The 26,600-nt window shown below is 48.5% G+C and overlaps 1 protein-coding gene across 1 annotated transcript in view; it reads left to right on the top strand.

Moving 5' to 3' along the window:
- Positions 1–18,404, top strand: part of TBR1 (T-box brain transcription factor 1) — a 77,756-nt gene extending 59,352 nt beyond the window's left edge. The window contains exon 6 of the mRNA XM_085645443.1: positions 15,185–18,404. Within this exon, the coding sequence (XP_085501569.1) occupies positions 15,185–16,031 (847 nt within the window). The 3' untranslated portion in view covers positions 16,032–18,404. The remainder of the gene's footprint in view (positions 1–15,184) is intronic.
- Positions 18,405–26,600: the final 8,196 nt, after the last annotated feature.

Raw genomic sequence — 26,600 nt, 5'->3', positions numbered from 1 at the left:
TTGTCAGTACTTGAGAGCAATCCTTGCACTAATCTCATTGCTGCAGCGGCGACAAGCCAATGAAAGGCCATCTGACTGTCAGACTCACACTTTTGTCTTGAAAAAAATAATTCTAAAAACCTTTATGCAGTAATGGAAAAATGATTGCTTTGTGAACAGCATGAAAGTAAGATAAAATATTGAATGTGTCATGATTGACAGTACATTACAGATGAAAAACATTCCCTTCTGAATCTTAATGGAGATGGAAAAATACACCCATAGAGCCAATTAAAAGACGGTGAGACTAAAATACTCCTGTGGGCTGCTCCAAGATGTCCTTGACAATGTCTCAAGCCAATGGCTGATGGGCACTGAGCCAATGGAGGTAATGGCTGAAAAGGCTGGCTCCATACGCAGTATATGTGTGAAAGGGGGTAGAAGCACACTGCTGACACGTCTCTGCGCTATTATCTCTTTGCATTTTTGGTCGATGTAGTACAATGTTTTTCTCTCAGTACAAAGTTCAAAGTATTAATGAGCTAATGCCATACTGTTACAGCGTATCTCTAGACACATGTCTTTCTGGATTCCTCCGTCATTAGTAGTATATGTGTGTAGTATATTATTTCGAAATACAAAACATCTTTGCATGCATTGGACCTAAAAAGTGAACAATTGTTATCACCCAGAGAAGCGATAACTAAAAATATTTAGTGATAACATTGGCCTCAGTAAGAGATTTAAAATGTTGTAGTCGTGCCAGATAGAACCTCCACTATGTATGGATTTTGTTTTGGTCGTATGTGTGCGGTATCAGCCATATTAGCTGTGTACTTTTGTCAATATACACTTATGAGAAATCTCATTTTATGTTTCGATGAACTATTTTGATGTCTCCACTCCATTTCTCTTTATGAGTATAATATAGGTCACATGTGTGATGTCACACACTGTTTTTCAGTTTTGTGCTCGTTTACCCTTTTGCATGAGTTTACTTGCTATAGTGTTTGGTTTAGGAATGTAGATATTTGCTTGTGATAGATGGATGCCCCATCATATCTATGTGCGGCATACATATAATCTTGAGTGTTTTGCCCTTCAACCTCTCTGTGGTGTATTTACAAGAAAGAGGCCTAGACTCTCAATACCGCACCCATCAAGGTGTAGGGTTAAATCTAAGAAAGTACTGCTCAGATCAGGGGAAGACAGCCTCCTGAGTCCCCATACGTCGACACAATCCACACACCTATATACAAAAAAGATCAGTACCCACTATGTGCTAATATTCTCAAAAATAGTATGTTCTGTTCCAACAACAATTAGTAAAGTACAGCACTGGTTCTGAATCTGATTCAATTAACGAAGTTTACTTCAGGATTTATCATATTCATTAAAGTTGCTTCAGACATGTGTGTTCAAAATTCTTTATTGGTGGCATACAAAAAAAATTCCCATCAGTGTAGCGAACGAGTTTCGTCTCTTTTGTTAAATGGTAGCGGCAGTTTCAGTCGATAACCTTTCAAGTATTGCCCGGCGGTAATCGCCTCTTATACCATTCGATGATTAATCAACAAAAGAGGCAGGCGCCGGAGACTGGAAGGCAGGAAACAAAGTTTTATTCCGTCGGAGCAGAACACATCAGATCGGACAGCAAGGTATCGTCTCGAGGTGCTCTCTCTGCATCTCTGAGACCTGGTCTCTTATACACACATTTTTGACTTTATTACCGGTTTATTGTACATGGCACATTCTTGAGATTGCTTTGATACATAAAAGAACATCCTCGGAATCCCCGGCTCGGATCCGCTCCCACACATAACTACAGTGGAAGTCCCCACCCCACCCACAGTAGGAGATGGCTATCACACAGCTGAACATTCCGCCAATTCCCGGGGGTGTGTGCGACTGGTCGGGTCTCAGGGGGTGGGGGCCTTGATCTACTGTAATCCCTTAGATGTGAGGTGTTTCCCTTACAGTAGGGGCAATAAACTGCATCCGCAGGGCTAGGTGATGACCTGGGATCGGTTCGGACAATCGGGCGCAGAGGAAGGGGGTTATCAAAAGGATGTACGACCAAGTATGGGATGAAAGGAGGTGTTGGTCAGGCGCGGGATGTGGTTCCATGGCAGGGTCGCGCAGAAGGAGAGGGTTTATGGCCCATGTATGAGAGAGCGGGGGGGGGGTGGCCGGCGCACGGGGGATGTTTGCAGCACCTGAGGGACGCGCTGGCGATCGGCAATGAGACCATGGTGCCTAAAATGGCCGTCGCGTGTTTTCTGCATGTGGCGCTTGGGGAGAGACAAGATGGCGCAGATAATGTTCAGATACGAACTAAATTTCCTCAGTCCTCCCTTTTAACATAACTCGCCAGCTTGTTTAGTTCGGATCTATCCCCATAATACCACGTACTTCTACTTCGTACAGGGCTTTCATTCGTTCTGCTTCACAGTTCAGAGTCTTAGGGCAGATGTAGTTCGTGAAAAGTGAACATAAAGGTGGCAAGCACTGAATCCCCAGACAGCACCCACACGGTATCACAATTGGTATCATGATAAATGTAAACAACCTCCACCCCCAACTTTTAATAGTGTCCCAAAACCAACTCCCAAGCGACCATCCTTCTTGCTCCTGATGAACCTCTGCGGAAAGTCTGTGGAGGTGTTCGATCGCCTTGTAGACTGAGGGTGAGTTATCCAGTACGTAGGTACAACAGCTGGACCCAATGATGCGGCATGCTCCTCCACGATCAGCCAGAACCACGTCTAGAACGAGGCGGTTCTGAAGAGCTACCAGGCGGACGGCCTGAAGCTCAGCGGTGTTGTTGGTGAGGATGCCGGCTGTAATGTTCATTGTGGTTTCGACTGCCTGGGTTAGGTGCCGGATGGCACGGCTGTTTGCCATTGGACCCCACAGTGGAACAATTCCCTTTACTGCATCCATGAACTGTGCTCCAGTGGAGTCGGCTTGTACAATGTCCTTTGCACGTTTCTGCCGGTGATGGTTTGCTGGAGCCACATATGTTGGAGGAAGGATAAAAGCGATGTAGCAGGTGCCTCCCCAACCTTTCGGAAGCCAGGTGTAGGCCTTAGTACCACAGACGAAGTACATATTTGGGGAGGTAACAAAGGAGGGTGGGTCAACTGAGTCCAATGTTCGGGTGATGAGACAGGAACTGTGGCCTACCGGCTGTGTTCCTAGGCCTTCGAGGCACACCAGACCTGTGATGTTGACGACGGATAGGGCCACTGTTAGGGTGGCAGCCGTTCGTTTCCGGAGGTAAGAGAAGGTGGGTCTGGCTGGGTTGTTGAACACCTGCATTTCAACTCGCTCCTTGGCAGGGATGTCCATATGGAAAGAGGTGTTTGATCTCAGAGGACAAAAGGGGGCAGAGGTTTTTCCAGTTTGGTTCAGCCAGAACCCATGATAGAAGTGCGACACAGTTTTGCCGGAAGTGGCATTGTCCTTGTAACTTTCTTGCAGGAGGATTAGCGAAGCGAGGCAGGAGCCATGGACAGAGAAGGGCGAACGGATGAAAGGGATAGAATGTCCAGTGGCATGTGGTAGCAATCCACAGATCCAGCAGTTAGTGGCATTGGCGGCAAGATTGTGTTGGTGGAGCAGTTGCACAAAAGAGTTATTCCAGAACTCCTTACGTCTTTCTCGGAGTTGGGGTGAAAGTGAAATCAGATGGTGTTCTTTCATGGTGGTGGGTTGAGCAGTGGTCAGCAATGTCTTATGAGCGGGTGCGTTTTCTTCCATGATCCAGAAAGTGACCATGAGAAGGAGGCAAAGGAGAAGGGTAATAAAAAGTGCAATAGTCTTTGAGCTGTGCATTTTGTCAGTCTTTGGTTTTTTGTAGTGGATCTTCGGACGTCCGGTTGCTTCCATCATTTTCATGTCGGGCGCTTCCATCACCTTCAAGGGACTCGGTAGCGGGCAGAACCACAGACTTTGTTTAGTTTCTCTCCTGGAGGCCTTTGAGGTGACTAGGCTACCGCTCTGAGATTTCAACTTAGTTCGTGGTCTGCTTAGCCGAAGTTCCCTCCTTTCGTCGTAGGTTATACCCTTCTTTGGATGGCACAGTGGGATCGGGATATTCAGTCAATTCAAGTGTCTCTGTATTCGGGTAGCAGCTCAGGGATGGTCGGTCTTTGTCCAGAAGTTCCTCTTGGGCGGTGATGTTGTCGGTGGTCGTCAGGGTCGATGATACCTTCTTGCAGTGGTGTGCATGCAGCCAATTACGTTTCCCCTCCACTCGAAGAGCTGTTCGGGTGGTGATCAGGACTTGCAGGGGGCCCGTCCACCGGGGCTCCAGACTCTTGGTGCACTGGAAGTTGCGCACTAGGACAAAGTCACCGGGTTGGATGTCGTGTCCGGTGCCCCTGGAAGCATCGGGAATGGCTTGCAGCACCTGCTGATGGATAACAGACAACGTTTTAGTTAGATTGTACAGATAGTCAGACATGAGGACGTCCGGGACGTCGTGAATGGATGCTGGTTTTGGTGCAGTCCAAAGGTTCATGGGTCGCCCGAAGACGACCTCGTAGGGGGTTAAGTGGTGTTTGGTAGGAGTGGAACGCATTGATAGCAATGCTAGTGGGAGGGCGTCTGGCCATTTCAGTCCTGTGGTGGCAACTATTTTGGCTAGTTTGAGTTTCAATGTGGCATTATGTCGCTCAACCAAGCCTGCAGATTGGGGGTGGAAGACCGCATGAAACTTCTGTTTTACACCCAACCCTTTTAAGATGAGTTGGATAACTTCGGCTACGAAGTGGGGGCCGTTGTCGCTCCACAAAATTCGACAAAGGCCGTAACGGGGGAAGAATTCTTTCAGTAGTACTTTTGCGGTAGTCATAGCAGTGTTGTCGCGGGTTGGGTAGGCTTCTACCCATTTGCTGAAGGCGCACACAACGACAAGCACGTACTTCAGGGTTTGGCACCTTTCTAACTGAATGTAGTCCATCTGTAGGACCTCAAAGGGGTGACTAGGAACCCCAAACCCTCCCCGGGGTACAGCAGTTCCTTTACCAGGGTTGTGTTGGAGGCATATCAGACATTGTTGGACTAGGCGTTTAGCTGAGTCTGGGATTTTGTCGTTGTGCCAGACTTTGGAGATGAGTTCAATCATGGGGGCAGACCCTATGTGTGCGGGGGAGTGTGTCATGGTCAGCATGGGAATCAGGTATGAGTCGGGTAGCAACCATTTGTTCGTGTCTCTAGTTCGCCAGCAGCCTTCATCGTCTTTCAATCCCACCCGTGCCCATTCAGTCAATTCATGTGGTGAGCTGGCCAATTGTATGTCTCTAATGGTTTCCCTAGCATCCTTCCATTTTTCAGTTTGTGACCTGGTCACGTACATGCGTGTTGTTGACCTATTCTCGGCTGTGGTTCGGGCAGTGATGTCAGCCAGCGCATTTCCCTGTCCTATAATGTCCGTCACCTTTTTGTGTGCCTGGCATTTGATCACAGCTAGCCGTGTGGGGAGGAGGACTGCTTCGGTCAGAGCGGAGACTAGATCTCCATGTAGGATGGGTGTGCCATGGGAAGTCAGGAATCCCCTCTCCTTCCATAGGAGCCCAAAGTGGTGAACCACCCCGAAGGCGTACTGGCTGTCGGTGTAAATGTTTGCGGTTGTCCCCGCTGCTAGGATGCATGCTCGTGTGAGAGCAATCAGTTCAGCCGCCTGTGCAGATCGTTGTGTGATGCGGGCTGTCTCAACAACTGTTCGGGCCGTGGTGACTGCATAGGCGGCTGAAGTGGTGCCGTCGGGGAGCTTGATGCATGAGCCATCTACCCACAGCTCTCCGTCAGGATCTGGGAAGGCAGTATCTCGGAGGTCAACCCTACTCTTGGTCTGTTCGTCGGTGAGGGTCACACAGTCATGTATAGGGGACGCATTGGGGTCATTGTCAGGGAGAGGTAGCAGAGTGGCTGGGTTCAGAGTGGTGCATCGTTTCAACGTGATGTGGGGTGCAAGCAGAGTCAGTTCATAACCAGTCAGTCGTGCGCTAGTCAGGTGTTGAGTCTTAGTCTGGTTCAGGAGGGTGTCAACTGCATGGGGTACTAGCACGGTGAGGGGGTTTGAAAGCACGATCCCCTCACTTTGTCGGATAGAGACAGCAGCGGCGGCTACTGCTCGAAGGCAGGCGGGCAAAGCTCTGGCTACAGGGTCAAGAGTGGCAGAGAAGTAGGCACAAGGGCGTTGCTTGGGACCTGTGGACTGGGTTAGAACAGACAACGCGCATCCCTCCCTTTCGTGGGTGAAGAGGGAGAAAGGTTTAGTGTAGTCTGGGGTTCCTAGGACTGGTGCTGAGCAAAGGGCATCTCGTAATTCTTTGAAGGAGGATTGGCATTCGGGTGTCCAGGGGAGGGGGAAGGGGACATCATTAGCCAACAGGGAAAGCAGAGGTTTTACAATAAGACTGAAGTTTGGCAACCACTGTCGACAGAAGGAGGTGAGGCCTACCAGAGACCGCACTTGCTTCTGAGTTTTGGGAACAGGGGTTTCTAGGATGGTCTGAATTCGGTCAGGTGTAAGCTTCCTCCCATCTTTGGATAGGAGGTGGCCTAGGTATGTCACTTGGGGTTGGCAGAATTACAACTTCTTCCTGGAGACCTTGTGACCGTTCTCCACGAGGAAGTGGAGGAGGTGGATGGTGGCTGTGACTGCAAGCGGAGTGGTGTCGGCCGCCAAAAGAATATCATCGACGTACTGTATTAACACCACTCCGTCCGGTAGTTGAACTGCATCCAGTTGTCTCTTGAGGGCTTGGCTATATATGCTGGGACTCTCAGTGTAGCCTTGTGGTGCCCTACAAAATCTGTACGAACGGGCTTTTAAGGTGAAGCCGAAAAGGTAGCGGCTGTCTGGGTGGATGGGGATGGAAAAGAATGCGTTCTTGAGATCAATAACGGTAAAGGTAGTGGCAGTGGACGGAATCAGGGTGAGGATGGTGGTGATATCTGAGACTACGGGGTACTGAGGTATGACTACTTTGTTAACCTCTCGTAAGTCGACAATGAAGCGGTATGCTTTCTCATCTCCCTCGCCTTGCTTCTTAACAATGGGTAGGATAGGGCTGTTGCAAACATTACTAACTACGTCTTCTACCACTCCTGCATCGACTAGGGACTGGATGATTTCCACCAACGCCTTCTCGCCTTCGGGCGATATCCGATACTGTGGAAGCTTTGGGAGCACTGCGTCCGGTCGGACAGTTATGTGTACAGGGTCGATCACCATGCGTCCTACGTCTGAGTTGGTTTTAGCCCATAGATGTGTGGGTAACGTGTCAAGTAGGGACAGGTCAGCATCGGTTATGGAGAACATACGTCGTGCGAGACAAGGCCTGAACAGATCTGGGTTATCGTGCAGTATGACTCGAACTCCGTCTGGGGAACATCTGATGGTAGCCCGGAATTGTTTTAGTAAATCAAGACCCATAATGGCGTCGGGGGTGTTGGAGGAGAGCAGAAATGTTGTGTCAGTGGTGTTATTTTCCAAGTCAAAGGAGATTGGTTCGGACAAGGGATTAGTGGAGGGCGTTCCATCAAAGCCTATTGAGGTTACATGTGAGCCAGACAAGGGTGCCCTTGGGATCAGCCGTTTAGATAGCGCACTACGTGTCGCCCCAGTATCTACCAAAAATGGAGACTTTGTGCCCAGGACCTTAGCAGTGATGTAAGGACCTTGCTGGTCAACACGGAGTTTGACTGGACCCCTCCCTTGCCCCTGGCGGTCCTATGCAAAGTCATGGGTGTTTTCGTAGTCGGACTGCTGGCACTGGTTCTGTCGGGGGCGGTCGAAGGTGTTTGGTCTGTCTGGCCTGTCGTTGGTGGTGTCGTTCGTGTACCCTCGTCCCTGTCCTCTATTTCTGGGGCTGTTTGCTATGTCTCTTGTGTCCCTATTCTTGTTCATATCCAGAAGGACCGGGCACTGGGATTTCCAGTGTCCGAACCCTTTACAGAACGCACGCTGATTTTCGTCTAAGTCCCTGCGTCCAGCGTAGGGTGTGGGTGCATGGTCTCTAGGGGGTAGTTTTCTAGGAGCAGTCGGTTGGTAGTTTCCCTTGGGAGGTTCCCTTCCTATGGTCACCCCTTGCAACTGTGCGATCATTACCCTTTCCTTCAGCTCCTTTTTCTTTCGGACGCCCTATCGTTCTCATTCATTCTTTTGGTGTTCGTAGTACTGGGCCATCTGGAGGATAGCCGCGGGTTTGGAGGCTGCCCAACTACTCTCGCTGGTCTGTAATTTCTGGGAGACTTCCTGTGACAGACCCTTCACATAATTCTGGACAAAGAGGTGATGTCCGGTTGCAGTGGTCATGTCCTGGCCACTATAATCGGAAAAACTGTCTCGAATCGAGAGAAGTATTCGGATACATCCTCCTGGGGTTTCTGGCGGCAAGCCGTCACTATCGAGCAGTCTACCTTCCTTTCTGGGATTAGGGTCTTTAATTTCTGAACAATCTTGTCTGGGAGTTCCAATATGGCCTTTAGAGGTTTCTGTCCAGGTTCTCGCTGCTTGTCTATGGTATCGAGTTGTACCCAGGTATATCCGAACGGCTCAGCGTGGTCGACTTTCCGGATTTGCTTCCACACATCAGCCGGCAGACATAACCCGAAGAACAAATCGATATCCGCCAAGGTCATTATAGTTGAACCTAAGGCCGTACCTAGTTCTGTGTAAAAGGCAGTCGGGTTCTTTCTTAAGTCGGGTAGGGTTTTTCTAAAGGTCAGGATGTCTTGTCGGTCCCATGGCTGATAGACCCAGTTATATACAACCCTTCCCTTCGCATCTTGGTGGTTGATGTCATCATGTGTTCCCTGACCTCGTGGGGGGACCCAGTAAGGAGCGGCTTCCTTGATGGGCATCATGGTATCAGCTTTTCCTGCCTGGGGTTCAGTCGCTATGGGGGTTTCTGTCTTGGTCGCCTGCCTGTGTTCTTTAAGATGTCGGAAGACTTCGAGTGTACGTGTGAAGAGGTCCGTCACATCGCCCTCTCCCTCTTCCCCAATATCAACCTTTCTATACAAGGTTGCTAAGCCTTCGGGACCTCTATCCTGGTACCTATCCTCATAGGCATTCAGAGTGTGATAACAAAGTCGTACGACAAAGTGTCGTCTGTGGTTGTCGGCATACGAGTTATACATATCTGTCACATATTCCTCACTTTCCTTCCGTTCTACTAGTGTTCTCACTACCTTATCGATTCCGGCTCGTTCACCCTTTGTTAGCCGATTCATTCTGGCGGAATCTTTCTTTCTCGTCTCGGGGTCATCTAACGTTATTGCTAACGTTGTGTTCAGTACAAGAGGCTCGGCCGGCACGGAGGCCGTGAGGACCGAGGCCCTGGTACTGCTTTCGCTTGCGTTCGGGGGTTGTGGGTGCTGCACTATAGGTTGGGAGGGAGCGTATGGAGGGGGCATGTAGATGATCGGAGGACCTAATAGCAATTCATCGTTCGCCCGTTGCTTGGAAGGCAACTCAGGGTAGAGCGTAGAGGGGGTCCTAACAGGGCACTGGCCTGACGTTTCAGATTCTTGTTTTTGTTTAGCTTCCTTTCTCTCCTCTCTCCTTTATTTCTTCCTCTAACTTTCTAGCGACAAGGTGAGCTGCCTTTCGTAGTTCTTTTTCTGCCTTTACTTCTTCTCTCTTTTTCCGTTGCGTTGTTTCTTTGCGCCACATGCCGATACTGTCGAGCATAGTGGGCATCGTTTTATTGCTACGTAGAGCTATTTCTAGCGTTTCTATTTTATGGTCATCAAAGGATCCCATCAGTGGCCACTGACTTTCGGAGTCCTTCTTTGTATATTTATGCCATAGTTTGCTATAAGCTACAGCGACTAGTCCATATTTAGTAAACATGTCCTTATTAGGGGTGCCTTCCAGTGGAGCCGGATGGTTCATCTCTAATAAGCGGTCCGGGCAGAACCAACTACCAATCAGTGGGGAGAAGATAGGCATGACAGGTTACAAAGGGGGACAAAAGTCCGCACTACCTATCCTTCACTATCTGCAAAGACTAGACAGAATATTTCTATTCTACGTTATTTGCAAACAGAGAATATCTCAAAAAGCACTATTCGTCAAAAACAATCAATGTTCGGACAATCAATCAGTGGGGAGAAAAATAGGCACGACAGGTTACAAAGGGGGACAAAAGTCCGCGTTACCTACCCTTCACTATCTGCAAAGGGAGAGCGAGTATTTCTACTCTTCCCCGTTTGTAGGCAGCGAATATCTCAATAAGAACAATCAAATAAGCAATACTAGTATTTTCAATCAATCAATCAATCGTTTCACAATTTGTCGTGTTACACGACCTTACCCGGACCGCATGGACAGTTTCTCGTCTTCCGCCTCCAGCGCCCGATCGTCCTCTACTCTCCGTATTTGCCGCGGCACTCCTGATGGTTCCCAGTCAGGACCGTAGATCACTCGAGAGAGGTCTGCTTGGAACCAGTGAAGTTCGGATGATCGGCTGCCAGACGAGGGTCTATCGGGCAGGAGCTCTTCCCGATCGTTGCAGTCGTTCACTCTGTCGTCGGGACCTCTCCCGTTGGATCCACGTGTCGCTGATGGGCCCCACGTTTGGGACGCCAATTGTTAAATGGTAGCGGCAGTTTCAGTCGATAACCTTTCAAGTATTGCCCGGCGGTAATCGCCTCTTATACCATTCGATGATTAACCAACAAAAGAGGCAGGCGCCGGAGACTGGAAGGCAGGAAACAAAGTTTTATTCCGTCGGAGCAGAACACATCAGATCGGACAGCAAGGTATCGTCTCGAGGTGCTCTCTCTGCATCTCTGAGACCTGGTCTCTTATACACACATTTTTGACTTTATTACCGGTTTATTGTACATGGCACATTCTTGAGATTGCTTTGATACATGAAAGAACATCCTCGGAATCCCCGGCTCGGATCCGCTCCCACACATAACTACAGTGGAAGTCCCCACCCCACCCACAGTAGGAGATGGCTATCACACAGCTGGACATTCCGCCAATTCCCGGGGGTGTGTGCGACTGGTCGGGTCTCAGGGGGTGGGGGCCTTGATCTACTGTAATCCCTTTGATGTGAGGTGTTTCCCTTACAGTAGGGGCAATAAACTGCATCCGCAGGGCTAGGTGATGGCCTGGGATCGGTTCGGACAATCGGGCGCAGAGGAAGGGGGTTATCAAAAGGATGTATGACCAAGTATGGGATGAAAGGAGGTGTTGGTCAGGCGCGGGATGTGGTTCCATGGCAGGGTCGCGCAGAAGGAGAGGGTTTATGGCCCATGTATGAGAGAGCGGGGGTGGCCGGCGCGCGGGGGATGTTTGCAGCGCCTGAGGGACGCGCTGGCGATCGGCAATGAGACCATGGTGCCTAAAATGTCCGTCGCGCGTTTTCTGCGTGTGGCGCTTGGGGAGAGACAAGATGGCGCAAATAATGTTCAGATACAAACTAAATTTCCACACTTTTCACAAGACTTCTTCAGGGCTTTGTCCTTCTAGAGATGCATTTCTCAAAACATCCGCTTACGTTGATTTGTACAGAAAAAAACGTACTTATTATGATAGAGGTCTTAATTTTACGACATGAGAGTTCAGTACCAAAGAGTTTGAGAATTTCTTATATAGGCCATGTCGACATTGAAGCCTCGCCGCGTCTCCGTCCATTGTGTAGGTCCTCCCTTTCGGTTCCTCTCCCCACCCGCTTGTGGTGTATGTATATATGCAGGGCCACTGGAATTATGTGACAGCAGCAGGCTTAATTAATGAGGCAGGGTTGAGTAAACTATGTGGCACGAAAAGGAAAGTTTTGTGGCATCATGCAACACATTTTATAATAGTATTACTTCAGCATTTTTAAACTTAGTAACACTATCTAGGCATTGGTTGCACCTCATTAGTACCAGTTTAACACCAAAATATAGCAATAAGCAACAGAATAGTGACAGGTCCAGCTTTGAAATGCACCTTCCACAGGCAGCAACACATGTTGCTGCTCTTTTTAGTACCTTTTGAACCGTTTGAGCAAGAAACATTTTTTTTTGCTAGAATGCAGATTATTCGGCAGATGATAGATAATGTGGCAAATCTATAATTTTGCGAAAATCACCATGCCCGCACAGTTACATAGTTCCAATGGCCCTGTCTATATGCTAGTAGGGTGATTCTCCTGCCATTCCTGCTTTGTTTGCATCTAGGGCACCTAGGCATCTAATCCTTTTTAGGCATCATACTATTTTAGCCGTATATACCTATATGTGATATCTTTCACCAAGACTGTCTATTTTCTGTGTTGATGTCTGATGTGTGGTATTCATGTGAATTTCTCTGAAATATTTCTTTTCCGGTGTGCGTGTTGTCTCTCATCACTTCTTTCTTGTGATTGTATACCTGAAAACACTCTCACCAGTACTTTGCATTATGTATGCCCATGTGGTTGCTGATTGAAACGTTGTTCTATGTTGTGTGAAAACCTGTGAGATGATGTCTTGTCTTGTGTGCACCTTTGAGCCTGTAGACTCTTTGGGGATCATTTACAATTTGGAGGGTGGACTGCCAGCTTACCAGGTTAGTAGAGTATACGGCCTCCAGTGCCCTGGTGGAAGACCACCCGCCACGTTTAGAAATTCCAACAAGGCAGGTGGGAATCCCTCTACTTCCAGTGGAGCTGCTTCTGTGGAAACTCCGCCGAAGGCCCTGAAGCTTTGCTGAAAAAACTCCATGTTTAATGAAACCACTTGACAACTTTTTGGTTGTCTTTCAATAAGACACTGTCAGACTTGGAATTTTTTTTATTGGAAAACAAAACGTAATGGCCCTGATGCACGGTGGCTTCTTCCCCCTGCTTGGGTGACTAATAGGGTGATTTCTCCTCTTTCCTGTTCCAAAATGCCAGGCTTTCCTGGTCAACTGAAATAGGAAAAACTGTACAACCGAACGACTGCCCTCAATATGGTGGACGCTCTGATGAAGATTGACTTATGGCCCTTATGCGGATGTGTCATTGGTCAAAGGTTTCTGCGGGTGGGAACAACTGTGTCTTGCCCATCGAAGACCTGGTGCTTCCCATGGTTATAAAAAGAGCAGGAGAGATGTGGTACCAGAATTTCGTTGTCAGAACCTCGTCTAACATAAATATCGCGGCGCAAATATTATATTACTGCCGACACCAGGCACGCAACACCCATTGGACTCAAAGGGCTTCCGTCCCCCCCGTCGTGTGTGGCAGCCCGGGATGAGACAGCTTCCCGGGCACACACACAGCCGCACCCGAGCACTTCACAGGTCTTTAAAAGACCTTTGGCTTGTTAATGAGGCTTTGATGGTTTTCACCCCCTGCTTAGAGCCCCTGCAGCTCCACTCTGCCTTTTGCTTGAATAATCAGCCCCCCCCCCCGAAATATTTTCCTAGCCACCCCCGAAATTTGACTCTAGTTGCGCCTCTGGCTGACACTATGCTCTGATTTGTGCAGCAGTGTGATTGTTTTCACTGGGAGTTGTCTGTGGTGCACTACTATGATAACTAACTCACTATCTTTGGAATCAATCAATTCTTTCCTCTTTAATTCAGATGTGTTGTAATTGCTAGCACTGTATTGTGTGCCCCTCTGTGAACTGCATCACTGTACTAGGCCCAAACACCAGCAAATGTAGATAGTTGGGTCTGAACATCGTTCATTTTTAACCTAGTGTGTTTCATCCTGTGCACACTGGGGACTTATGTGAGTTATTACATTCTAGGCAGTGTATGCACCCATGAAATCATCTCTAGGGGGCATGCTTATGACTGATGACTTATTTTCTTTTGTGACCATGTGTGATTTCTGATCACACATCCTGTGCCATATGCATAAGCATAACTATGCCTGTAGACAGCTGATGCGGTCTTCTGTGTACACCTTTGATTGTTAGCACCCCATGCTGCTGAGTGCATGGATAGCTGGCAGCCTATGATTAGTTCATAGGGGCAGCCCTGTCACTGCTGTCATCCCATGATGTATTGTGTGCACACCTGTGATTGCCAATTTATTTTAAATCATGTCCCTTATGCACACCTATGATTGCTTCCATGTCCTGTGGTGTTTATTTATTTTACAGTTGTATATAGTGCATGGGAAGTAAGAGGTATAGATGTGCTTTACATAGTAACAAAGCAGCGACTGCAGTCTTACAACAAGCATTTGTAATGCAATAGGTCTCGCATTTACGAGAGTTTGAGCTATTGGCATTGTAAAAGACACTGCCTTTTATTTATGTGTTGTTTTTAAAATAGATAAGAAGGCACAGTCATTTACAATGCCAGTAGCTTAAACTCTGGCAAATGTGAGACCTATTACATTGCAAATGCATTCGGCGCCCGTGCTATAATTTTTCTTTTAAAGCCTTAGGAGAGAGCATGTCCAGCCTGCAACAGCAGGTAGGGCAAAGCTATTTGAGAAAATAGTGCTTGGAGGCTGTAATTAAAGCCTACCGAATAACTACACTCCTAACATGGGGTGTCGCCATGGGAGGTTACAAAATGAGACAAGGCGGTAGGAAGGAGGGGCTAGTAAGCCTATTGACCCATGAACAGCCGCAGTTTACAGTGGACAATGACACAAGCCAATGAAAAATATGGGTGGAGAGTGGGCGGAGCTTCAAGTTCCTACCTAAATACAGCCTGCCTTGCAGCGCATGTGCTGCCCAGGCTCGACCTAAAAAACTTGAGTCAACAAGAAGTAGAAGGTAGAGGGGTGGAGGGTGGAATGGATAGAAGAAGAGTTGGAGAGCAGCATTGTAGTGAACACAGGCTGGAAGGAAGGGAGTAGCGAGCAGGAGTGGGTAAGGTAAGTAAAGGGGAAGAGAGAGGAAAGTGGGGGTGAGCGGGAAGTAGGAGCATATGATGAGAAAGAGGGGAGAAGGTGGAGCGATGAGGGATCAGCAGAGAGGGAACCAAGTATACAGAAGTAGGAGGCAGAAAGGGGAGTGAAAGAGAGGGAAGGCATGCAAGGATGGGAAAACAGGGGATGGCGAGAGGAAGTGAGATGGGGAGCAGGAGAGATGAATTGGGAAGGAGGGGAGAGGAGAGGGCAGATGGAGGTCAGAGGAGAGGGCATGTTGTGTATCTGTGATTGGTGATTCCATGCTATGCTGTGCACACCGTTGTAATTGCAGACACTTGTGTTAATAAGGGAAATGTCTGACACACTCTCTTGTTCATTGGCAGGATTTACACAGGCTGTGACATGGATCGTCTGACTCCATCACCCAGTGACTCACCACGCTCACAGATCGTGCCCGGGGCCCGATACGCCATGGCTGGCTCGTTCCTACAGGACCAGTTTGTCAGTAACTACGCCAAATCACGGTTTCACCACCCCTCAGCGCCAGACCGCAGCGTCCCTCATGCCACTGGGCTGCTGTCGCCACAGAGCCAGGGAGAAGACCCGACGGCACCCTCACCTCAGCGCTGGTTTGTCACCCCCACCAACAACCGCCTAGACTTCAGTGCCTCTGCCTATGACGCAGCAGCCGCGGCCTCCGACTTCGCAGGCAATGCGGCCACACTCCTGTCCTATGCCGCGGCAGGGGTGAAGGCGCTACCACTGCCTTCCGGGGGCTGCGGGACCAGACCATTGGGATACTACAGCGACCCATCGGGGTGGGCAGCGCGAAGTGCGCCACAGTACTGTCCCAAGGCCAGCAGCGCCGCCATGCTCTCCTGTTGGTCCAACGCAGGCCGCCTACCTCCCTCTAACCCGTACTTGCCTCCAACCTCTGAGGATGAGAGCCTGGCTGCGGCCAGCACGGAGCGCTCCCCGCTCCCCGAGGACGCCAAGCCCAAGGACCTGTCCGACTCAAGCTGGATCGAGACCCCCTCCTCCATCAAATCAATTGACTCTACTGATTCTGGGATTTACGAGCAGGCCAAACGAAGGCGCCTCTCCCCTGCGGACACTCCCCTGTCTGACACGTCCTCCCCACTCAAAAGCGAAGGCCTACCACCCAGGGACTGTGACAAGCACTGCGCCAAGGACATCCAGGGCTTCTATGGCTTTTATACGCATGCGTAGGCATGCTTCAGATGTACCAAGGCCTGTCTTGGGGCAAGCAGGGCTTCATAGGCTTGTACAATAAAGTCTGGGACACACACTTCAGTGGCTTGCACACCAATGCTGGGACACGCAGTACTTGAGAAGATTCTGCAGCTAAACCTGGGACAAGAAAGACTTCAGTGGCATCTGCGTTCATGTCCATGGAATGCATACATCCAATGGCGGGTTCAACCTTGCTGGGGCCCAAACAAAGCCAGCACGCTGTCAGTGACTTCAACACCCATGCCTATGCCGGCCAGAGACATGCATTGCACCAGTAGCCTCCACAACAGAAAATGGCAGGCCTTATATCACGACCAGTGAACCGAGAATGTCATACACCGGAGTAGTTGTTTCACCTGCATCCGCCAATCACATTACGTGCTTCTCTGGCATCGAGGCCCGTGGGTAGAACAAGCCAACGTCCCACAAGTCATCTGTGCACTACCAAGCCCAGCCAATCTAATCTGACACAGGCTGACGCATCCGTTCTAAGCTTGCTCCTAGAAAGCATCTCAGCAATGACGTGCTGGGTTACTAAAATGCGACTATTACAATTAATATTCATGCATAGGTGCTTCTCACAGCAGTACGGAGCAAACTCTGCGCTCTAGATCCTGACAAATTAAAACAATTCTCGGAACTCTTTCGAGCGTGCGCCGTTCCCCATGTCGATGGAGCACTGAACTTAATGTGGACATGTGAAACCTTACTGTTCCCCCCTCCCACCCTGCACGAGGCTTAGACACTGTTGTAAGCTACCGTGTCCCATCAAAGGCTACACAGACTTATGTCCCGCGACTCTAGCACTAGAAGTCGGCGCACACATCTGAACCAACACCAGAGGGCGCCAGGGAGCCACGGAGCTTCATCAAATGCCAGAACAGGAGACGTGAGCGTGGGTGTTGACTTGAGACACATACTGGGGCAAGCCTGTGAAAAAATGTACATAATGTGAATTTACTGTATTTACGATGCTTGGTAAGTTACCAAGTAAATTGATTTTACCCGTTACCCCCTGGTCCTTCAAAGCTGTAAAATGGTCCATTTATAGGCGCGACCAATGACTGTCTCGTTCACATAACCGCTTATCATTTCTCCGCCCAATTATTATCAGATACCAGACACCCATCCTATGGTTCAGTGGCATATCGCCTAAAACATTACCGCATAACCCCCAACAATATGTGGCTCATTTTCTGCAAATCTGATCTCGCAAAAAATGTGTTCATGATTTGATATATATATCACTATTTATGTCTTTTTATGGTATTTTACCGAAATAAAAGCTTTGACTGATATATATATATCTATATTAAAAAGAAGCAGACGGTGTGTCCCGGTAGCAACTGCCTGTTCTAGGCATGGTTGACACAGTAGCTAAACACAAGCCTGTCTTTTACAGGAGGCCCCTGGCATGTGTGAATGGGTGAAGACATTTTCAAAATACTGTTGATTTTTGCATTAGAAGACATTGTAAGGCATTGTTAAACCCACCCACCTGTTTCAAAATGTTCCTCCTCCAGAACATTAGTTCGAACATGGCCACCCCAATACACTACACAACGCGACAGGAGACGACAAATTGTGGAGACGAGGGTGTTGGGGCATAGTTGTGACTTTGGTGTACACATCTTTAAATCCTTACTACTTCGTAAACAATGTTTGCCTTTTTCTTAAGTGCCAAATGCAACATTCTCTTCGTGCAATTGCCAACCGGGCTGTACCATCCCTGAAATGTGTGGTAGCAGCATGTTCATTGTATTGCTGCACAAATCTGCGCACTTGTTCTGCCGCCATTTTGTGATGTCGGCCTCTCTTTAGCACAGTGCACTAAAGGCGATGTATGTGGGTTGTATATTTTAATGTATTTAATTTGAAATTCAATTTTATAGGCTAGACCACGTCTGAGATAGTTATGCCTTGGATTGCACTAGTGTTGCTGAAAGTATGACTTTCGTTATTTATTTCTTGTATGTCTTGTTAAGTGTGATGGCGAGCACACGTCACAGAACTTGTTATTGTAGAATCAGAAAATAATACACATATTTTTTATTTTATTTTTTAACTTTCTACTCCATTTTTGTCAATCAGGATCTCATAAAAGATATGCGTCATTTTCAATCTAGTTGTTAGCCCCTCCCACCCTCACCCCGGTAATATTTCATAAAGAATTGCGGGGTAGAATCTTGTAAATTTCTCCTGAATGTCTTTGTAAATTCTAACTTTGTGATTTTCTTTTATATTTGTTTACGTTTGTAACGTTTATCAATTTATACATCTAACAAACCAATGGAGAAATGTTTCTTTTATTTTGCTTGTCTGTACTGTCTGTGATACGCCACTTAAATAAACCTGGTTAATGTCTCTGGGAAACAAAGTGACACATTTTGTAACGGTCCTACCCATACAGGAAACAATTTCAAGTTTACTACCCCTATCTGAGAAAAACATCTAATGGCGACCTTTTCTGGATGATCTTTTTTCCGTCTTTGGCTTTTAACCTGTAGTCTTAAAAGTGTTTATTATATATATATATATATATATATATATATATGTAAATTGTGGGTGGAATTGGGGTTAATCTTGATATTTCGTGAGTACCTTGACAATTATTGAGGAGCGGGTTCTGTATTTTCTGCTGTTCAATAGCGCAGACAGGGTTCTCGCGTTAACTCGCTTTGTAGGTTTTAATACAGGGTAAAGAATATATTCCCTTTTGTATTCTCTTCATTTCTTCTTTGGCTCGTGTCTCACATAAGAGCTTTGCAGATGGTGTGGTACTGAACTCACACATCCGTGAGTCAGCTCGAGGGGGGCGCGCGGGTCTTCCTGAATGGATCGCTTGGATAGAGACCCCGCAACGCCGGCCTTCCGCAAGAGCGAATGTACTGATGGGAATGAATCGAAACTGCCATGGAGAGAGGCCGGAGGAAAAGGATGGAAGAAAGAGAACCCTAGAGAGGGGACAGGAGTGAAGCGTGGGCAGGCGGGAGTGGAACATAGCTTCAGGTAGACTCCGCGCGCAGGCGTGGGCGGGTGGATGGACCCCCGACTTTTCCCTCCTCAGAATGGGACGTGGTGCATGCCGGGATCTTTTCGGCTTCTCAACCTGCAGCAACAGTCTTAACGGTGATAATGATGATAAGGCTAACACCCATTTACGTAGTAATAGTAATACAATTTGAGGAAAATTAAGTCTACATTTAAGATTAAGCATTTTAGTAAATATAACAATACCAGTCAGTAAATATTATACATTAAATTGTAGTAATAACTTCACTTAGAAGTTGCTAAATCTGCGGCGCCGAGTGCTATAAAACAATTTATTATAATTATTATTGTTATTAATATTACTATTACGACTGTTCTATCATAATTGCCATTTTTGTTAACGATCAGGATGTATGCTTTTGTTTTATATATTTTGTACTACCACCCCCGGTGCCACTCTGTGATCGCCTCCGTGTTATTTCCCGCCAAACAAAACAGACACCCCTGTGCGGATAGGTACACTCAGGGGGTAGCTTGCTCAGCATGGTGGTGGTGGTGGGGGGGGGGGGGGGGAGGTGGAGAGGAGAGAGTTCAGATTTCCCAACAAACCCGCTGGGGCCTCTTGTTAAAACGCATTACATAAGAAGCAGGACACGAGAGAGGGGCTCAAGAGCCAATGGAAATAAACAGGAGACGGATTGTTAGGGTACTGAAAACGCAATATTTTTCAAACTGACCAACATTTTTCAAGGCCTTCAAAGCATAGATGAGAGAGTGTGTGTTTTTGTCAGTTAGGGCACGTGATAATCCCGGGTGAAGTAAGACAGACATTTCTCAATACCTGACCGAAACCACTTGAACCCGACTGCTTAGTACGGAATATCATTTTAGGAGGGGCGTAACACCCCAAACACAACCCCCTGAAGCCAGGCTGGGTGCACTTTGTGCAGCACAGAGGAGAATACTAACAGTTGAATATGTTGTAGGTTTTGTATGCTGGTTATTGGAGAACATAAATTTGGAGGCCAGGTACATTTCAGTTAAATCTGTCTAGGTGGCCACTGGGCACTGGTGGTCTGGGCAGGGGGCACTGAGGGGCTCCTGTGAGGAGCGGGAGCCTGGGGTGATTGGCACATAGGCTCTGTGCTGGGATACTGGGGGTCTCCACAGGGCGGCAGTGGGGAGAACCTGCAAGTGCGGGTGAGGGGTGAGGGCGCGGCTGGAATTGGGAGATGTGTCCAGGAGGCAACGAGGAGCTCCTCTGAGGACAGGGCTCTGCCCTGGGGTACAGGGAGGAGGCCTTGTGCAAGCGAGCGACGGGGAGGGGCGCAAGGGTCCCAGCAAGGGGCAGTGGGTAGCGCCTGTGAGAGCAGGAGATGGTTATGACTAGGGTGTCCGTGCAGCAGGCAGTGAGCAGGCCTGTGAGGAGCAGTCCATGAGTGCGACGTGCACAGGTGGTCTGGTCTCTGCTTGGGGAGCGAGGGGCTCCCGTAGGCAGGGGATCTTAGCAGGGGCTAGTAGAGAGCGCCTTTAAGGAGCAGGCGGGGGAGGAAGGTGGTGGGGGGTCGCGGGGCCCCTTGCAGGCGGGCATCTACCCAAGAGACGTTGCCGCGTCAGACTGAGCGGCCGGCAGCCAGATCCACGCAACAGACATGACTGACAGGGAACCCCCGTCTCAGAGAAGGCCAGAGAGGATAGACACGGGGGTTACAGAGGGAATACACTGCCTAGCTGAACAGTCTATTGTTAATACTCTGTGCGCGTGCGTGGTGTGAGTGGTACATTACAGTCAAATAATTGCTGGTTTGGAACGTCCAATGAGGGCTAAGGGCAGAGAACCCCCTCGCGGTCTCTTCCAATGACGTCAGTACCAGCTCTTTCTCTCACGATATCTCTCCCTCTATTCCCCTATTGTCATGTTTCTCGTTTTTAAAGCGCTGCGAGCAAGCATAGGTTTCTCAGTAGGGAGCACTTCACGCAGCATAGTTAGTTAAGCCTCGTTGAGGGAAGAAGCAGAGGACACATTCAGACGTCTCATAGGGCTGGAGGGTTTGGGGGGAGGGCAGCAAGGAGACTGCCCGGCAGCCAGGTCCCCCACTCTGTAAGCAGGGCACATTAACAGGAAAGCTAACCGATTGCAGACGACCCTGCTTGTTTCAGGTTTGGTTTCGTACAGGAAATGTCAGCATGATGGGTGTTAACCCTTCTAAACATAACATTTTATGAGTAACCTGTTTTAATAGTTTAAAACGTATTTAAGTGTGGTAACATATAGGATATAAAATGGACTGCTATTTGTATTTCATTATAACTGTATATTTTACATCAAAGATGGAGGGAAAAAAATCAGTAGAACTGAATACTCCCATACAAAAAACAAAATTATCTGAACGCTACATTTTGATAGACACGGCTTCTTTTTCTAATAATCAGCCAGATGACAGTTAATTAAAACTGTACCAGGATCGTTTTTCGCAGTTGACTTGCTGTGGTAATGAAGTGACACATGAGGTTAGAATCACAAAAAAGTCAAAAACGTTCGCTTTCATGACAGAGCGCTGCCAGATAGCTTCTTGTTCCGCCCTTGCGGTAAAATAACCCTTTCCAGGGGCGTAACACAGGCCCCTGCATCCCCCGCAGTGCGGGGGGGGGGGGGCAAGCTCCAGGGGGCCCCCTCAGCACTGCACTTCGGCCGGGGAGCTCCTGATAGATTCCGGAGGGAGCCCCTCCACGTACCTTGCAGGGGGGCCCCCTCATTTATCGTTACGCCACTGCCCTTTTCAGCCCCCCCATTTAACCCCTCTGTTACAGCCCAATAATAAACCTTTGTATCTTAGACTGACGAGTGGGCTGAGACCAGGCCAGCGTGCGGCGTGGCGCAGGCATCCATGTGAGTGACGTGTGCTCTCGTGGACGCCCAGACGTAATGGAATAACAAACATTGGCCTGGCTTTAAAGAAGGGGCATATATTTTATTTGCATGCACACATCCAACCCAGAACGTGAGCGTTGGCGGGGGGGGGGGGGGGGGAGAGGGGGTGGAGGAGTTGGCATAAAGAAGTTGTCTCTATACTGAATGCATATAAGCGATTTAAAATTGAATGTAACAGCATGCTGAGGGGTTGTAGTTGGCAAATGTAAAATAGCCCCTCGCGCGTTCTGAAGAAAGCACTTCCTCGGGGCCAGTGATGCACCAAATAGCCTTTGGCTATTACTGAGAGTTGAGTCAGCTCTATGCATATTTTAAAGAATTGTTAACAATATGCTATTTATAAGTGTCCTTGTCATGCCAGACTTGAAAGTAGCAGTGCCCTCTGCAAACCTGGCGAGGGCAGCCTGCGATTCTGGTGTCCCGCAGAGGTACTTTGGCCTTAGGTTGAATGGGCCCTGGGAAGTGGGCAACCATGAGCAATGTTATGCCCATGTACAGAAAGGGGTAGACTCCTAGGGGTGAACATGCACAAAACATGCTGGACACCACACACGGTCAAGAGCCCAGGAATGCACATATCGATGGTACAAGAAGTCACTGGAGATGCACCAAGAGACAGGCAGGATTCTGCAGTGCTTAATTTGTAAAAAGAACAGTAAATGCCAGGGCCGTTCTCAAGAGGCCACCACAGCTTGTACCATCCATTGCCCCTTCCAGCGGTGCCATTATCAACACAAAACCATCACACTTGTGTGTGACAATTCGGAATATTAAGGGTTACACAAAGCTTAAAACCGGCCTAGATTGGCTGGCACTGTAAATTTTTATGTCTCGCCTGGCGTTAGCAGCGCGCATGCGTTGCTCTCACCATGCAAGGGCTTCTTGGAATCAATACGATTCCAGAAGCTCGCTTTCTGCTCTGCCCGTGTTTTCCTTTGGTGCGCGCCATTTTGCGTCACCAATTATGCACAACCGGGTGTTATGATTGTCCAGGAGGCTTTTTAGTCCCTCCTGGTTACCACCCTGTCCGCTTTTGGCACCGCCCACCAGGATTGCATCTTTTACTGGCGGCGGGAGACAGTGTCTCTTAAATAGCCGCTAAGCACTTTTTTTTTGGTATAGCTTTTCGCCATCCCTCACTGCTCGTCAGGTTTTGTTTCAACGCCCCCCCCCTACACAAACGCCCGCAAGTCAGGCTCCTACGTAAACGCAATGTCGGCGACCGTGCTTGTTTATTTAATTGTTTTGCTGTGCGGGCCGCTTTCACATTTGCATTTGTTTATTTAATTATTGTGGTGCACGGTCTGCTAACATTAGCGGCCGCGCTTGGTTTATACGTGTGTTTTCAATGCGGGAGGACAGTCACGTCACGGTGAGTTTAAAGGCGAATTGCCACAAGAGGCCGCAGAGATACGGGACATTCTGTGGTGAAAGAGAATGGCATGTGGGTGTTGTAACTGCAGGGCCAATCACGTGTCTTCTATGTGGGGGTGCATGTTCTTCTTCCTTGGGCTTGAAACCCTACACTTGTGTTATGGGGAATTAATCGCCCCCTCAAACATGCCCAGCAGGACACTACGAGCATTTGGGATGGCTGGGGACGCAGAGTCTGTGATCGGCAGACGCTGCTCCCAGCTGCATGGGATCTCAAAACTTTTAATAAAAGCCAGATGCTTTATGTCCACTCGAGGGGCTCCTCCACGGCTTCCCATTGGCCTCTCTCACTGTCTCCCAGCCAACTCTTTCACTGGGGAAAGTGTAGACCCTCCTTTCCCCACAGGCAGTAGGAGGCTGCAGGTCAGACGTAGAGTCCTGTGCTGGAATTCCTGCAGCCAGCGAGGTTATAAAAGCCCAGCGTCGTGCTCCATCCTCCCTCCCCAGAGTCCAGACCCACAAAGTCCCAAAATGTGGCAGGAAGTGCTGCGCCTAGTGTTGCTCCTGCACTGCCTACTGTGCCCGGTGACTGCCATCTCCTGGCAGGAGCAGTTCCCCTTCGGGGAGCACAAGGAAGATCGACTGCTCCTGGAGGGTGACAACGAGACCTTGGAGGTGGTGAAGCTGAAGAAGCCTGTGCCATTCTACGAAGCGGAGTTCCACAACCTTTACGTGAGTCTGTGCGTCCTCTCTGCGCACCGGTGCTTCAAAGCGCTATGTTCTTTGTCCATGGGATTTCAAAGCACTGTGCCTTATGCACCCTGGGCATCAAAGTACTGCTCTCTATGCCTGGGGCTTCAAAGCACTGTGCCCTCTGTTCCCTGGACTTCAAAGTACTGTGCTTTCTGCTACCAGACTTTAAAGCGCTTTGTTCTCTGTGCCAGGGGCTTCAGTGCACTGCATCCTCTGTGCCAAAGGCTTGGATGCACTGCGTTTTCTATGCCTTGCCTGTAACCGGTGTAATGAATGGACGCTCCGTCAGATGAGAGCAGATCATTGCCAGGCGTGGGCGTGGCACGGCCGCTCCCAGTGTAAACAAATTCCTGTTCATATCTATTAAGTACATCAGTGAAATACTTAACTGTAAGTCTTATAAAAAATACAGAGCTCAAGTTCTGTGCATTAAGATGTGTTTAGTCGGGTAACTGTGCTTTGCCATCGAATCGCATTGATAGTGCTTTCCTGTTTTTGTTGAACGTGTGCGTGTTCTTCCTTGGGCTTGAAACCCTACACTTAATGAGAGATTAATCGCCCCCTCAGAAACGCCCAGCAGGACACTACAATCATCTGGGATATCTGGGGACAAAGAGTCTTTAATAGGCAGACGGTGCTCCCAGCTGCCTAGGATCTCAAAACTTTTAATAAAAGCCAGATGCTTTGCGTCCACTCGAGGGGCTCCTCCCGTGCTTCCCATTGGCCCCTCTCGCTGTCTCCCACCCAACCCTTTCACTGGGAAAAGTATACACCCTCCTTTCCCCGCAGGCAGTGAAATACTTAACTGTTAGTATTATAAACAAGCATTACAAATGCAATAGGTCTCGCCTTTCATTAAGTTAAAGCCATTTGTTTTGCTATACAATACCATTAGCAAAGCAAATGGCTTTAACTTAATAAAAGGCGAGACCTATTGCATTTGTAATGCTTGTTTATAATACTTACAGTTAAGTATTCATGAAATACTCGTCCATATACGCATCTGAAAAATACACAAACAGCGCCACCATGTGGTGGACTGTCATACGTGCCGGCATAGAGAATTAAGTGCCAATGCTGAATACCGGCAAACAAGGGCTCAAATTAAGCACCGTGGCCAGCCCCTTAAACTATGAAGTGTCTCAAAAGCAGCAAAGGAAGCCAGTTAGGCAGGCGCATGCTGTGCGGGCTCTCAGAGGGATCGGAAGTGCAGTAACTGCTGCTTAGCAGGCAGATCTCTGTTGCAGCTGCCTGACACCAATCAGGGCTGCACCTATAGTAAAATGACAATTATATACTGCGTTGTGCTTTATATATCTACTACATAGTTAACGCCCACCCTTGAAATTAGGGCTCAATAAATAGAAGCGGTTTTATGTACAGAGCTGAGTAGTGGGCTCAGAGCAGCCCTGCTTTGCACACAAAGCATACGCACACACCCAATATACACAGACACACAGCCTCATGGATACGCACAGATACATTCCCAAAACACAGACATGCCTATGAGGTACGTACGCCTGCACAAAACGCACAGATACACATACAAACAACTCTGATGCACGCATAGATGTTTCGATATGCGCAAACGCCCACATGCACACACTTGTACAAAAACACACACGTGCATGAATACACACACACCCACCAAAACACAGAGGTAACAGATACGCAGACACAGTCACAGATACACAAGTGCGAGCCCCCTCCCTCGCCCCATACACAGATATCACCAGATCAATGCTTTCAACAGCGATTGGTTACAATATGTCGCTTCAGCGAGAGAGGGGACGAATGCGCATGAGGATGGCAGAAAGAGTCGAGGTCTGGGTAAATGAGCGGATGTTGAGTCGAGGTGTGAAAGAGCAGGTGAGAAAATCACTGTGAAGCTGAGTGAGTGAGTAAAGGCATTTGCCTAGCGCTCGTCAGGACACATAGGGTTTGAGCAGTCAGTCAGAGGTAGAACACCCGTCTCAGTGGCGTAGCTGGGGGGGGGTGCAGTGGGGGCGGTCCGCCCCAGGCGGCACTATTTTGGGGGTGGACAAAGGCATTCAGATAAGGCTCGGCTTGCTTTCGTGGACGTTCGGGGACGGGCAGAGAAGGAATAGGACTCGGGCAATGTCCTCTTCTTTTTTGTGCTGGCAGTTGTCCCCCCCCCTCTTCCTATTATTCCCTCTTTCTGTCTTGCTCCTCACTTACTAAAAACCATAACTTGAAGAAACGGTTCACAACCTTCTTTCATTTAGTTGCTTCCCTGTGAAATGGATCCAAAAAAGAAAAACACTCTTGCGGGAAATGCCCTTTTTCTGACATTTTTCTAGTCCAAAGTGCAGCGAGATGGAGAGAAATAGAAGGTTTTAACTATTAAAAATAAATACATAACTAAATAAAGCAAGACAGAGTGGTTGCAAAGTGGCCAGATTGGTTTTATTCACATCCAAACACATCAGCCTCACTTTACAGACTTTGCAGTGAAGCGCTACTTTTGTTTTCTC

The sequence above is a fragment of the Triturus cristatus genome, chromosome 3_1, assembly GCF_964204655.1.
Source record: "Triturus cristatus chromosome 3_1, aTriCri1.1, whole genome shotgun sequence".
In the NCBI taxonomy this organism is placed as follows: Eukaryota; Metazoa; Chordata; class Amphibia; order Caudata; family Salamandridae; genus Triturus; species Triturus cristatus.
The sequence above is the reverse complement of the archived record's forward strand: the minus strand, read 5'-3'. Positions and strand labels throughout refer to the sequence as shown.